Below are 15175 nucleotides of genomic sequence, written 5' to 3' on the forward strand. Positions count from 1 at the left end.
TTCTTTTACATAAACTTTTACGTTTGCATGCTTTTGTGCATTCAATTTGATCTTGCTTTTTTGGTAATTGGTTAACTTTGTACCAAAACTAAATTTTGCAATCCACTGTGTAGTCGTAGTGTGTATCACATGCTGCATCACAAGCTACAACCAGTAAATTTACTAAAACAAATAATCAAAATTTTCTCTAATTTAAGGGGTAACACTAATTTACGGAATGATGAATGGTCGGAACGCTCACTGTATTATTATTAAACATAATAACACTTGACCAATCTTCACCCAAACGGTAACCTCCACCCTAACCCAAATATTGTGCTTTGGTTTAATAATTGTTTTAACGGGGTAACACTTAAATTAGTGAGCGTTCCGACCAGTCCGACCATTCATTATTCCGTAAATTAATATTACCAAATTCAAGTAATAAACTAAAGTTACACACCCAAAAAATATGTTAAGTATAGTTTATCACTAAGTTTATGGCTTAGACTGACCCTTTCGCCTACCAAAAGCTAGCCAACACACAGGGGCCAGCGCACAAATGTAACGGCAAATTAAACATATTTATCCTGAAAAAAAAAATGGTCTGTCGCCTGCATACCTTAGTTGGTAGAGCGACTGTCCTTGTTTAACCAGAAGTCATGAGTTTGAAACTTAACACAGGCTTGTTGCGGTCTAGCCTGGTCTTGCTTGGACAAAAATCCTTATTAGGACTGATTTCAGTAAGCCTTTTCAAAGGGATCAGGTGTATAGTTTATGGAACTAAAAAAACTGCCTCCTTCATGATATGAAGCGAAGGACTGGAGGTTAAGTGGACAACTAGCTAATGCATTTTTTAGGGACTAATTAACAATCTTACGCAATTTTAAAAACCTAGGTTGAATTGATCTTGGATAATTACTTTTTAAAATCCATTTTTTATTCTCTTTGTTAATCTACGTTAATTTTTACAACATTGTTGTATGAAATATTTTTATAGTTATTTGTTGTTTCGGTATGAATACAATATTGATGCTGATTGAATTTACTTACATAAATACTTCATTAATTTATAAATCCCTAAATTAGAGTACCACGTTGTGCCATTTTGTATTTTCTGTATCCTATATATGTGTAAACCAGAATTAAAATATGAACCCATGAACAAGATGTGTGCATTAAGTGCATGTTTCAAGTTTTTGCTCATTATTTCCAGCAGAAATAGTGCTCAAATAAATTGTATACATTCACACAATGAGTTCTTCAGAAACTCGCTACTTTCAAAATTTGTTTGACGACAGCAAAAATGAAGCCCCAGTTGCCGTTAATCTCTACACTGCAAGAATAATTTCTTATGTAAAGGAAATTACAGAGAGCATAAAATATGACGACCATGACTGTAGAAGTGGTAATTCTGTACTTTTATTTGTACTTCTGGTAGAAATAAATGTTTCTGTTCTAGTGTTGTTTTTTCATTTTTTTTGGTTTTTACTCAAAAAAGGTGCGGCTAATAACATATATTTTTATTTTGGGTGGGGGAGTTCAGTTCTTATATAGTACATTCACAACATAATATATAACTTTACCTTATACATTCGCTGATGTAATAAAAAAACATATATGAATAGCCAAGTGCTTAATTCGTTTTAATGAAAGTTTTTAAAACTATAAGGCATTTATATAAGCAGGTGTTTTAAATAATTGACTATCTTGTTTATTCCAGGTATATATACAGGAACTGCAGGCATCGCATATGCCTTATATTATCTTCATAATTCAGAACACCTCTGTCAAACAGAATTTTTAAGATCAGCCAAGGCATATATTGATGTGGCCTTAAAGTACAGTTCAAGACGGTAAGTAATGGTTAAACAATATTGCCTTCCCAATAGGAAGCTATACAACAGGGGCGGGCAACTTCTCCAGTGGGCAGGCCCGATATGGTAAAATAGGCTACATGGCGGGCCGGTTTCCTTAATCAATCCATAAATCATTTATTCACCCATACAAGGAATATATCGTATTCACAATTTAATTCTGTCGAACTAACGAGCTGTTGAGTTTAAATCACAACCCTGGATTACCTAGCTTTAAGTTAAATGACATTTGTTTTTTATTACAGACGACCAGTTGGATTGTTTTCAGGAGAAAGTGGTGTGCTTGCCGTGGCTGCAGTAATATACAAGAAATGTGGCGATGAAAAGGTTAACACGTCTCATAATTATCTTCAGTTTTATATAGATACTTTCTAATATTCATATGGGGTTTGGATTTTGCACTGCCCGTTCGCCAATACAAGTGCATTCAACTGCAGGCAAGTGCTGATTGACATTTACACGCCGGGAAACTTTAATTATTTCGTGCAGGAGAACCTATGTTAAGCACAATTACCAAGGGAAATATTTCTTGCACAATTACCAAGGGAAATATTAGCGCCATTTATTTACTAACATACAACTCCTTGAAACTTCGAAAACAGTAGGTTATTTAAAGATCATGGCCATTGAAGCAATTATTATAATCATGACTCTTTGTCTTGTTTTAAAAAAAGGTTTATTGCTGAAATGGCAACCACAGGCTGATGAGGTTATTGTTTAATTATTATTCTTTGTGAAAATCGTTGGGTAATCAGCTTTTTAGTTTTTTTTTTTAGGTGGGGTGCATTTCGGCTGGGCGAATGCTGATTGATAGCCACGCACTTGACTGGCAAGTGCAATTTTTACTTGGGGCCTACCTTAATATATCTACATTTATATTGAAATGATTTGTAATATAATTTTGTAGAAAGCAGTGCAGTGCATAAAGGCGTATCAGAAACTTTTCGAAGTTTGTGAGCCGGTGAATTTTTTGAAAGAAGGTTCCGATGAGCTCTTTGTTGGAAGGTTTGTGTGATATATAATGAATAAATGTTATTAAGTCCATGCAGAAGTGGTTAAAATTGTGTAAATATTTTTGTATTGCTCGATTTTGGATATGTCTAGTAATATTTAGGATGTTAAAGAACAAAATAGGTTTCTACATGTGTAATGAATAACAGTTACAAAATGTTCATACACTGTTACTAGCTTTTGCATATATGTGCCAAGTGAGTTTTACGGCACCCTTGAATGTGAATTGCTGTATACCCGCCTAATTCTTTTGAAAGCCTTAACGGCATTCGTTCATTTGGCTGGAATCGCAGTCTAGACTTGGATCAGATTTTCTGGACTGAAGTCGAACTCATGATTCTGACTTTTTTTTAAACCCAACTCCACAGTATTGGTTTTAACTGTTTGTACATATAATAACTAATAATAGAATGTTGTCATTAAATTGAATCCTAGTATAGACGTTGCTATAACAGTATAGAAATTTCTTTTTTTGTTTTCTATAGAGCGGGGTACCTCCTTGGGGTTCTTCTAATGCAGCGCGAACTAAAAACAGAGGTTTTGCCTCCTGAAAAAATACACCATCTCATGGACGTTGCTATTACTGCAGGGAAAGAATACAAAGCCAGTATGGGGTTGAGCGAAGATATCCCCTTGATGTACTGCTATCATGGAAAGGCATATTTAGGTCTGTAAAGGGTTTGCACCTGTTATTATCTTAGTCATAGCAAACTGCAACCTTAATCTAAAGTATGCAATAATGTTGTTTCTACATCACCTTGTTGCTAAGCGCAGGAATCCGCAAATAGGAATCCGCAAAGACGCAACCTAAATATTACGCAGTAGTTTGTTTGTAAGCAATTTTTTGTTGTAAATTTAGGGTTGTGCTTTTTTGCTACAAAAACATTAGTTGCAATGTTTCTTTTATAATAAAGAAATTCGGTTTCGGTTTTCTTTATTTCTAGAGGCAAACTGTAAATATAATTTTTTATATTTTTTTTTATAGAAAGATTAAGCTTATAACGAACATGCCTTGCTTGCAATCAATTTGGAGTTAGTCAACCGTTTTAACAATTTTAAGGCTTACAGACCTTAAACTTTTTTAGGAAACTAATAGTTCTGCAAAACTCTGCTTATATTTGTTTTTACAACCTAACTTTAAATGCAATATGCAAATATAAATAGTGCCCAAGTAAAAAATTTGTGCAATAGCAGACCCCCTGTAAACTGTTTAAAAAACCTTGGAAGACCTGTTTAGTGTTGACCCTAGTGTTACATGTTTATCAACACGTTTACCTAGTTTGAGAAAACCCTGTTCCCAAAATTATGTATTTATTTTCACTTTAAGTAGATTTGTTTTCCAGGTTCGGCGCACGGTTTTGCCGGCATTTTGCAAGTGCTTCTCAGCTTTCCCGACTTTCTAAAAAAGAACCCAAGAGCTGCGCTTGAATTGAAATCCTGCGTTGACTTCCTCCTAAACAAATGCATGCGAAATGGCAACGTAGCAACCAACTTGGATGGGGAACTCAGTGAACGGGGAAGGTACCTTGTGCACTGGTGTCACGGCGCCGCAGGTATTTCGATCACTTTGTTTCGGTTGACAAAAATTTGTGTATTAAAAGATGACAAAAATTTGTGTATAAGGAATCGCCTCAATAAATATAAAAGAGAGATTTATCCTATTGAATCAGTTAAATCTTTAGACACAAAAACAAATATTTTCTTAAAATTTAAGTAAATGTGTATGAGCATTTATAAGAATTTATATATTTTAAATATAGTAACTTTGACGTATATCTGTATTGATTGAAAAACGGATTACTGTGCCCAATGTCCTATTAATGTTTTTAGTTTTTTTTACTTCCATGTGGGTCAATCTGTAGTGGGCATGACAATAAAAATTATAAAATTTTCCAAACTAAAGTGGTATCCAGGGCTTACTGTTACAATATTGTTGCTGAATTTAAAAAAAAATATTTTTCCAATTTTTTTTGTTTTTATTTTTTAATATATTTTTTTTATTATTTTATTTTTATTTTTATTTTTTTGTAGGCGTGGTGTACACGTTCGCGCGCGCCTACCTGGTATGGGACAAGGAACAAAAGTATCTAGACGCCTGCAAAGCGCTGGCCGAGACCGTTTGGAAGTTCGGACTGCTTAAGAAAGGGCCAGGAATATGCCACGGCGTGGCGGGCAGTGGCTACGTGTTTCTACTCATGTATCGACTTACCGGGGATACGAAATACCTTCGAAGGGCTGAGAGGTGCGATTTATTTCGGACACAATGTTTTTTGTGTGTGTTAGTGCTCGCTTTGTTTGTCGTTGTAATTGAAAAAAAAATCCACAACTCGTTGGTTTAAAATAGGGGTCACCAAAATACGCCCCGCGGGCCCAATCTAATAACTCAACTAAAAAATATCAAAAACGCAACATTAGCAAAAATTAAGATAAATAACCCAATTTTATAAAAAAAATACTTAATGAACATACTTTGTTTTAACCCAATAGTTTGCTGGTACTATATGGTACTCTTTAATCATAGATTCTTATGTTGTCCTCCAAAGTTTACCAGTTGTATTTCAACAATAATTTTAACTCTATTACTTGGTTTTGTATTGCATTACGACGTCATCATTTGTCCCCTTTGTTCAGTGATTCTCAACCGGGGTGCCGCGGCGCCCTGGTGTGCCATTTTCTTAAGGGTGTCTCATAGGTATTTGAGGATTTAAGAATCTGAATTTTGCTCAATTGGTAAGATTCTTGATACAACTATTTGTGTAAGATTAGAGACTATTATATCAAGTGACATTCTCCTACATGTTTTAGGTTGGCTGTGTTGTCCCAGTTCCATTTATAGTGATATTTCAGTTAAATATCCAATTCCAGTCGGGGTGCCGAAATCTGTTTTTGTTTTTTAGGGTCGGCGTAAGTCATAAAAGGTTAAGAATTCGATCGTGAACTATGGAAACTAATGACATTTGCTCGCCAGGTTCGCCGAATTTCTCTTCTCGGACGAATTCAGGGCGGGGGCCCGGGTCCCCGATCGTCCCCACAGCTTGTTCGAGGGTTTGGCCGGCACCGTATGCTTCCTCACCGACCTGCTGCAACCAGACAAGGCCGAGTTTCCCCTGTGTGACGTCTTCGTCGGAAATCAGGACTGATTTGCTGGATAATTGTCAGGATATAAATCCTCTAAAAGACTCACACAAATATGTGTTCCCTTCTGAAGCCGCTTTTTGATCAAAGATTACGACTTCCGTATAGGACACCGAAAGCCATCGCGCACTCACCGATTTTGTGAAGTTGCTTGTACTAACAGAATGTAGCAAGCATTGTCGTGTTGTTTCTGGATTCGCTCCTCTCTGAGCTCGTGTAGCTCAGTTGGTAGAGCGACGGTCCCGGTATGGCCGGAGGTCGTGAGTTCAAACCTCACTGCTGGCTATCATTGATCGACAGATTCAGGAGTCTGCGATGGCTTTTTGGTGTCCAATAAGTTGCGCATTACCTTGGGCACGCTTTAACACAATACGGTTGTTAGTAAAGCGTGCCAACTACAGTTGCGCGAAATCACTTTTTCTGCAAGTGTTAACGAGATCGTATTGGTGAAAATCGATCCGGAACGGCGTTTTAGTTGCATTTTTATGCCTTCTTTGAACGATAAGCTTAGGCTTCCTAGGGTGATTAATCATGCTAAGTTGGTGCCCACCTAATTTTAGTGGTTTTGGTGAAATTGCACAATATGTTTGTCCACAATTTATACTTTGGGTATGGTTGTTTTATTGCTTCGTTGTTTTTTGTCATTGTACTGTTTTTTGTTTAAATAAAGTTCCTGTGCTTCTCGCTATTTAAAAATAACCTTGATCTACTTTTGAAAAAATTGAACGTAAAGTTACTACAGTAGCTATATAGGATAGAAATAAGGCACATAAAAGAGATGAAAATTACTACATACAGTTCAAATAATTGGTTTAATTTATGCGAAATCACCTTTTATAGAGCACTGCTCTTTAACCTTTGTCTCAATTACATGCATTTAACAACTTCGTATATCCCATAAAAAATATCTGTATTGTAAGGTTAATGGTCAGTTCGATAACCAAGTAACCAAACAAACGTAACAAGTGCGTCGATTTTCTATAATTTATTTATCTATTTTGCCAATATCTGCCCTGATACCGAGACAGTGCTTGAAAATAAATAAATGCAACTGAAAACACCGCTTCTTTGTTTCTCATTTATTTTAACCAGGATAGGGTCTCTTGAGCCACACAAAGAAACCGCAGCTTAAAGAGTCGCTTGCTTCATAGACGCGAAAAATTCCTTTTAAGCAGTAAAAATAAGGAAAACATTTCAAGAAAAATCGATCAAAAGGCTTGTCGTGATTCGCAAAAAGCCGACAAAGGGAATAAAACAGGTACACAAGACAATACGACGAATTAATTGTACGTCATTTCGACAGCACGAATGGAGAAGCATAAACAAACTGCAGATGACGGGCTCAAATGGGAAGTAAAAAGGCAAAAAATCGACACACGTATGTAAGCATATTAACGGAAGTATTCGCTGCAAAGGGCGTAAGTACTGGGCAAGCACAATAAAGGAGTCTACAAAATGCGACAATTACCGCATTTACTGAGTCACGCCATTTCATTTGTCTACGTGGGTTAAAGTATTTTTTTAAATAGTAAAACGACTATACGCATGATAAGAAAAGAAATGGTTTTATGTCTTATACCTGTTTTTTTATAAACAGTATTAACATTATCTGATACGAAAGTATCTTTCTTTTTATTTTATTGTCTGTTAGAGATTCATTACATCCGAAAAAGTTTCAGCTTCTGCTTGATAAGTCAATATGACTAGCTATCACCATGGAAATAACAAAAGTAGAGCGGCCATTTAAAACATTAGGGGTACAGACAAGTTTGGGGGTTTTTGATCAGCCGTATATTAAGTGGTAGTATCGGTACTCGTCCGCGGTGAACGTTTATCAAATCGTGGGATAAACAAGGGTATTTATTCTGAAGTATTTAGCTAGCGTTCAGCTATAGGCTACTGGTGCTGTCAGCAGAAGCGGTTGAGAAGGCGATCAAAATGTAAGCAGAAGATGCAAAAATCCACAAAAAATGCCAGCAGTACCACCGAATTGCGTGTTTAAAACAAAAGGATTCGTAAATATGCTTGATTTCTCTTTGGTGCGTCATAAATTATTCGAGAGAAAAAATAATAATCGTTTTTAGATGCGAAACCCAGAAGCGCAAAACTACGTCACATGGTTTTACGTAGCAGTCAAAATACGTCGCCACGCCACACCGTAGTTCAAATTGCGCAAATATGGCGCATAAACTAATTGCGTGAGCACATGACGTGGAAAAAAAGACAAGAAATATGATAAAGATAAAAAAGCAACAACACTAGGTTTGCGTTTGCAGTACCAGGGTCGCCAAGAGGTGTTGTAAAACACGAATTGTGACAAAAATCGAGCTGCTAGAGCAGTGGTTCTTAAACATTTTTAAAAGCGAACCCATTCAAATGTTTCCGGAGTTTTTTCGCGGACCAGAGTCGACGTGGATTTTTTTAGAGTAACAACAACCAATTGACATTGTAAAACAAGATACTAAGGAAATCTGCTGTTTTTGGTCCAAAAAATGTGAAACTGAAATGAAGTCGAAATACATTTGAGCAAAAGGCGCCAAAGCGTTTTTTTTCCTAATTTTTTCGTTACCAAAATCGTTTTATTTATTTTAATTATTTATTAAGATTTTAATTCGGCCTTTATGGGCTCCCTAAAATTAGTCCATGAACCCCCAAGGAGTCCAAGGACCCCAGTTTGAGAACCCCTGTACAAAAGCAATACTGACAGAAAGTAGGTGGTCGACTGAATCTTATTGAGGCATCGAGAGAACTGTAAATTAATATAAAAAAACGCAAGCAAACTGTGACGCGCCAATACCATCTCGCACTGCTACAATACGAAGTCTATGCGAGAAATTCACGTTTACGAAACGGCTTAAAACTGAAAGGCAAAGGACATACCATCGGTTGGTTTGCATTGAATGAGCGGTAAGATTTGGGTAAAAAGGGTGATTTATCCTAATACGATGGTCACATGTTTGTTAAGCATAATACATTTACTAACTTAGTACAAAAATCGACGTTTTTATGAGTGAATACGTGTTGAAACTGCACGATGATTTTTTTGCCTAACTTTACGCGTCTTTTTAGTATAGTACCAAAATATAGCTAAAGGCACCACTTTTTTAATAAATAAGCAATTACGTATAATGTTTCGGTGAACAAAAAACCTAACAGTTGCCTAGTTTCTTAGTCTATATATATATATGTGTGAGTGTGTTAGTATAGAAGAGTGGTAGAAAAAATCAAAAAACAATAATAATGCAAGTGGCATAAGGTACAGACAATGGAAGAGATTATTTTTCCACGTGTCTTAAAATAAATAAATTAAAGGGTAGAAAACGTCAAGGTAATACTCGCAAAACGAAAGAGAAGTAAACAAAAAAAAAAATAACTGACAACGGTTCCTCGTAGCATAAGGACCTCAAATTTCGCCACGGTGCAACTAAAACCCACGATGGTCGCAAGGTACTACTAGACACGAAAGGACACAGAAATCTGGTAGAAAAGTCGACTGCTCATCGAAGTGAAGGGGTGGAAAAAGCACAATAATGCAAGGTCGAAAATAGGCGCCTAGGGTGGTACAGAAAAGCATTTGGCTGTTTTTTTTTGCTGTGGAAACACATAGAAATGCTATGTATTTTCAGGACCAGTAAGACGTATGTAAAGTAGTGACGTAACACTTTAAAACCGCCGTTCCAAAAAGCAAGCGTTGTTTTATAACACTTATGTTAACCGTTAATAGTTAAAACCCATTTTTTAAATACACAGGCTTGTACCCTAGATTAAGCTAACCAAAAGTCAACACAAAAACACGGAAACAATGCAGTAAGAAGGCTGCTACGACGTATTGTAGCAAGGAGACCCAGCAACTTGTTGAGTTGCCAGTCCGCAAACTTGAACGCCGTAGGCTATTGCCAGCTGTTGCGTCTGTCGAGCTAGTCTATGTCGACCTGAATTACATCGGCGTTCAAAAGTTTTTCGTTCGTTTAAATCGTATGCTAGGGTTGTGCGATAATAATTGGCATTTTATTCCCATAACGATGCCTAATTTTTTTTTTGGTGGGGAGGGGTATCGCTAATCCGTCCCAATACAAAGGGGTCAAAAATCAATCGTAAAGATTTAAACATTTAAAAGCAAAAAAATTGCATAGCGCAGTGACACTTAGTTACTTTCATTGTTAAATACGCTATCCCGTTTCATTATTTGAAAATCCAAAGCAGTGATTTCTAGCTTACAAGGAAAAAAGTAAATAGTTTTAAGCCATAATTCATTATAGGAAGTCCTTTTAAAACCATGATCCACTATTTGGACATGCATAAAGTTTTACTCAGTTAAATCACAAAACATATCTGAAAGGCCTAATTGAATTTGGCAACGGATCGGAACCGATAACATTCAAGTATCGAACGAGTGCCGATACTAGCACTTGGTACCTATTACGTCATCGATCCGATATTATCGGACATCCCAAATTTCGATACACCTAGCGCTATAGTGGGCGCGACAAGCTAATTTGGCAACAGTGTATACGACACAATTAACCTAACCTTATAAAACTTGTGTACTTCAAAAGAATGCGCCTTGTCGGAGTCAAGCAATCACGTCTACTGTGTCATTGTTGCATTCGCCAATCGCGCAACTGGCGCTGGGCGCAGGCAGCTGTTCTTCAGACGACTGATATAGCAGGTTCGTACAGCGCGCCGCGTCGCTTTTAGCGTGCGAAAAGGCGGCGTCGCAGTACTGCGAAATTCCAAGGCTCATCGGTTCGAATCCGTGCGCGGGAAGGCCTGCGTTTTCGACGCTCGCGCGCCGCTCGACAATAGGCGATAAAGGCTTGTGCAAGGATTCGACGCCGCTTTGTGAGAAAAACGAAGCGATCGGGTCTAATCGCGTCATAGTTGGAGCTTCAATCGCCGAGTTAACTACAGAAGAGGGTAGGCTTAGGTTCGGTGCCGGGTTGCTGCTGTATTGGGTGGAGGGCTGAGCAGCAAAGTTGGCGAACAGACTGTTGATGCTGCTGTAGCATTCGGGACTTCCACCGCTAGTTGCTTCTGCTGACGTAGTGCATTGTGCGGAGATGAGCGGGTCAGAGCAAATCTGTAGAAGGGCGGATAACAAAATTGTGGAGAAAAACAAAAAAATAAAACAAACATTACGCAGTAAAGGGATCAAGCACAATCGACAGTCGTGTTGATGGAATTCACTTGAACCAGTCGCGTTTATAAAGTCACGATTAGTATTGCTTTTAATCAATACCGGAAGCATAGTTTTAGTCTAATGGCCTTGTCTACAGTACACCAACGCCACAAAAACGCCCAGAAATGTCAAAACTTCCAATGTACCTTATTACTTTCCCACGATGAAGACGATCCAACGGGTTGTGGCTCAATATACTGCAGGTCACCTACGTGTTGTTGCTGCTGCTGCTGGTGGTCGGTCGCCATATCCGAACCAACTATCTGGTACTGGTTGTGGTCATGGTGCTGGGTTTGGTGCCCGTAAAACGAGCTCTGGGGGCTCTGGTGCTGCTGAATGGTGTGCAAAGTGCCCCAAAAGTCCTGCTTCTGGTACACGTCGTCGCATATCGGTTGTTGCTGCTGCTGATGTTGCTGTTGTATAGGGTAAAAGGATGAGGCTACAGGCTCGGCGAAGTTGACTTTGTTGTTGTTGGATTGGTTGTAATGCGTGGATGATAAGGTGGCGTATCCCGGCGTTTCTTCGCCTTTCGAAGAAAAATTATTAGGATGGTCCATCAGTACTTTAAGGGCTACTCAACTGACCAAACACGTAAAGTGATAAAACGTATTACAAAAGTTGATGAACAAAAACTTTCTGAGAAATTTTCACGATGAATGTAGAAAAATCTTAAGGCCGACTAGCATACCAATGACCAATCTGGTAATCAACGTATATAAAACATTTTAATGTATATGCAATATTTTAATGCGTAGGGCGCAGTGGCCAGGCCTTAATAATAGTTTGCTTTGGTATCTTGACATTTTCCAAGAGTAGCCCTGACCTATAGTTAATTACAGTTGCCCTGGTTTTGTTTCTTAACCTTAACCGTTTTTAATTCTGGGCGTGATAACTTTTTAAATGAAGCTGTATTTAAGTAAGGACCTTTCCTAGTACAGTTATCCAAATAAATTGTCTTAATTACAAAGCAGAAAAAGGTTTTTCATCAACTGTATAAGTAACAAATTTGTTTTCTATTTGTGTATTTTATTTTTTTGTTATTTAACTTTCTAAATTTATTTGTTGTTATAAAACTTTCTGTAGAAAAATGCAAATAACTTTTGCAATACAGTCAACAAGATATAAAATAGATTGTTTTAATAAAACAAACTTGTAAAAAATCAACCTTTTTTATTTAATATAAGGTAGTAAATAACTTACTTGGGTTTTGATTCAATATGTCGCTGTGGTTGTGGGATAGTTGAGGAAATAATTCGAACTTGGAGGGAGAAACGTATGGAGAGGGTCGGGCTGGGGCAATGGGGTCTATTATAGTTTTAAAAAAATTAAAAAATAAATTTTATGTCTACTACTGTTTGTTTCAGAATCGATTTTAAACTGAAAAATAAGACTAGTTTCAAACCTAGAGGTTGCAACAGCGAAGGGGTGACTCCGGTTTCTTCGAAGCGCAGACGTCTCATCGTTCGCATGTAGTGATTGCGCACTCTATCCGCATCAAACTCCACTCTTCCGTTAGCATTGCCGCACCCGGCTGATGTACATCCACATGGAAACGACTCACGATCGACCTGGAGAATTTTTGTTGCAAAATTCAAAAGAAGACAATACTGACTTTTCACAACATATTTTCTCCAGTTTAATATTGGGATGAATAATGACTGATAATTTTAGATCAGAGCCAATATTGAAGTCAAGTATGATAGTATCGGTATTCGTCCAATACTAGGGTGTTATGGGGGCTTATTCGATACAAAATTAGTTTAAAATTTTAGCAATAGTTTGCAATTAACTTTTCATAAGTAAAAAAGAAGCACATAAACAATAAACGTTTACCAGTGAGTAAGCAACTTTCTGCTAGACAGGCTATAAAACATTTATCGGTACTCGTGAAATACTAGTGTGGTTTCGGTAATGATTTGATACTAAATTAATTTAGAAATTTCAGTCATATTTGCAATCCAACATTCCATAAGGTAAAGTTTTAAACAATAGCATAATAATGATAAACGTTTCCAAGCATTAAAGCAATTTTTTTTTGCATAAAACAATAATGTTTACATTTTTTACTTTACTTTCTTTGCTTGGTAATCACAATCAATTTGGTCAAAACAAAAAGTAAACAGTAATGAGTAATGGCATCAATTTTAGACAACCCATAAAACATTATGTTTGCATATTTCACTTTAATCAATTTTGCTAGTTTGACGAAGGTAGTGACATCATTTGTATCAGATTAGCAGCACTTTTTGTGCTTAAAACATTGGGTATTGGTATTGAAATAAAATATCTGACATCCCTAGTGTGAACTTTTATGTTCATCAACAAAAGGAAAGCTGTATTATTTATTTATAACTTTTTGCACAATTGATTTCCTGCCTTTTCACATTTCAGCAACTGAATGTAATATAAATTTAGAGAGAAATGGTACGGCTGTGTAAACAGAGCATATGGTAGACATTCTACTTTGTTAACTATTGGGATTATTATGTACATTTGTTAGACCTTCAATCCTTATTTATGTTCAGTAATCAATTCGATGATTTATAATCTGTTACACATGTAAAAATTAATAGAATAGGAATTGATAAACTTTATCATCCATATGTATATATTTACATATCCCAGCTTTCCCTGTGTTCCAAAAATATTTACTAGGAAGTAGGAAATATAAAGGAACGTAATTTCCCGTGTTGAATAAGGATACAAAGGAAGGAGAGCTGCTAATAAAAACTATATTGTCATTTAGAAAAGATGTAAAGTCTAGCGACCATCTAAATACCAGCTTTAGAAATCCAGCACTTTGCCCCAGTGTAATCTTTATGTGCAAGTTATCTCAGAATAAATGTTTGTTTTTGACTATTTTGAATCTTAGTTAAAATATTTGACTGCTCTGAAGTATGATAAATCGTGTGATTAAAATAAAAACAAAATAACAGGATGCCAAAGTTTTATTCAAATATAATACAGGTAACGTTACATCTGGTTATATTAAACCACCACCAAAAAATGAATGTTATAAAGTTCTCCAATGTTGACAGATTGTGACACGGTTGTTGAGTTCATACAAATGTCAATATCAGTTCCCTACTTGCTTTGTAGAACTTAAGCCACACAATAAGTAAATTAAACAGAACCAGTAGTTCGTTGGTCATGACTTTTACTTTTATTGCAGGCTTTTTCAGTTTTGTTTAAACCATAAAAAAAACTAAAAATTAAAGTTAAAGTAGTTATCAGTGGGCATGTTAAATAATATCAAAAGATGTGGTATCGCTACTTGCCTGATGGAGTGGTTTTGGTGCCCATCCAATACGAAATTAGGCATTTGAGCAATGGTTGGTCATTTTCTGTTGTATAAATATTTTTTTCCTAAAGTAGTACACTGACATACAAAGTGTCCTAAGCACTGAACCAAACTTTAGCTGACAACCAAAGAAAATCTATCTTTACATGCTTCTATTTCAACAATCTTGCTTTTAAACTATAGTAATGATGTCATTTGTTCGGATTGGACAGTCAAACTATAGCTGAAATCATTCGGCATTTAAAATGATAGAACTGGATATTTCTAATTCCTAGTTATCATTGTGTAAGTTTTTCAGCTTAAAACTCCTATAATAACAAAGTGTTAGGACTTTTGTTTTAGAATAGCAAACTAAAGTTGTTTTTACCTGGCAAGGAATCCCGGACAAGGCACACAAACATGATTCTGGCAAGCACATGCCGGTGCAGTCGCATCCACAAATTTCACGCGACTCTCTTGTCATTTTATTTGTGAGTTTTTCTTCGGAATCAATTCGTTGCACGCCAGACATCCTACAGAGTGGAAAACATGATAATTATCAAAAAAATGAATGAAAATTAACTAATTAAGCTAAAAAGAACTTATAGAAAACAACAGTCAATTAAAAGTGGTACACTCAAGGTGCAAAATGTTAGGTTTTCGCTAACGCACGCATTAAGCTTTTTTATTGCATGAAAGTTTCTAAGTCACTAA

The 15175-nt window shown here is 36.5% G+C and overlaps 2 protein-coding genes and 1 non-coding gene across 3 annotated transcripts in view; 2 read left to right on the forward strand and 1 right to left on the reverse strand.

Annotated features, from left to right (window-relative positions):
• On the forward strand, window positions 1-7058 carry LOC146131947 (lanC-like protein 3). The gene is made up of 8 exons (XM_083396531.1): window positions 1-1387; window positions 1703-1835; window positions 2102-2183; window positions 2764-2861; window positions 3353-3534; window positions 4211-4420; window positions 4899-5109; window positions 5836-7058. Exons 1-8 carry the CDS (start codon window positions 1234-1236, stop codon window positions 6005-6007), a joined length of 1242 nt encoding a protein of 413 aa, XP_083252657.1. The 5' UTR covers window positions 1-1233; the 3' UTR covers window positions 6008-7058.
• On the forward strand, window positions 6213-6287 carry Trnat-ggu (transfer RNA threonine (anticodon GGU)). The gene has a single exon. It is a non-coding gene; the product is annotated as a tRNA-Thr (tRNA).
• Window positions 6978-15175, reverse strand: part of LOC146131949 (uncharacterized) — a 22108-nt gene continuing 13910 nt past the window's right edge. The window contains exons 6-10 of the mRNA XM_083396530.1: window positions 14850-14994; window positions 12584-12749; window positions 12382-12486; window positions 11328-11707; window positions 6978-11082 (exon numbers count right to left, since the gene is read on the reverse strand). Of these exons, the coding sequence (XP_083252656.1) occupies window positions 10576-11082; window positions 11328-11707; window positions 12382-12486; window positions 12584-12749; window positions 14850-14994 (1303 nt within the window). The 3' untranslated portion in view covers window positions 6978-10575. The remainder of the gene's footprint in view (window positions 11083-11327; window positions 11708-12381; window positions 12487-12583; window positions 12750-14849; window positions 14995-15175) is intronic.

This window comes from Ascidiella aspersa, chromosome 9, assembly GCF_963924565.1.
Source record: "Ascidiella aspersa chromosome 9, kaAscAspe10.2, whole genome shotgun sequence".
In the NCBI taxonomy this organism is placed as follows: Eukaryota; Metazoa; Chordata; class Ascidiacea; order Phlebobranchia; family Ascidiidae; genus Ascidiella; species Ascidiella aspersa.

Bases quoted from the DNA above. Each gene is read 5' to 3' on its own strand.
- LOC146131947 (XM_083396531.1), top strand. From the start codon at position 1,234: ATGAGTTCTTCAGAAACTCGCTACTTTCAAAATTTGTTTGACGACAGC. The intron at 1,388-1,702 runs GTAATTCTGTAC...TGTTTATTCCAG, and splicing joins CGACCATGACTGTAGAAGTG to GTATATATACAGGAACTGCA. The intron at 3,535-4,210 runs GTCTGTAAAGGG...TTTGTTTTCCAG, and splicing joins TCATGGAAAGGCATATTTAG to GTTCGGCGCACGGTTTTGCC.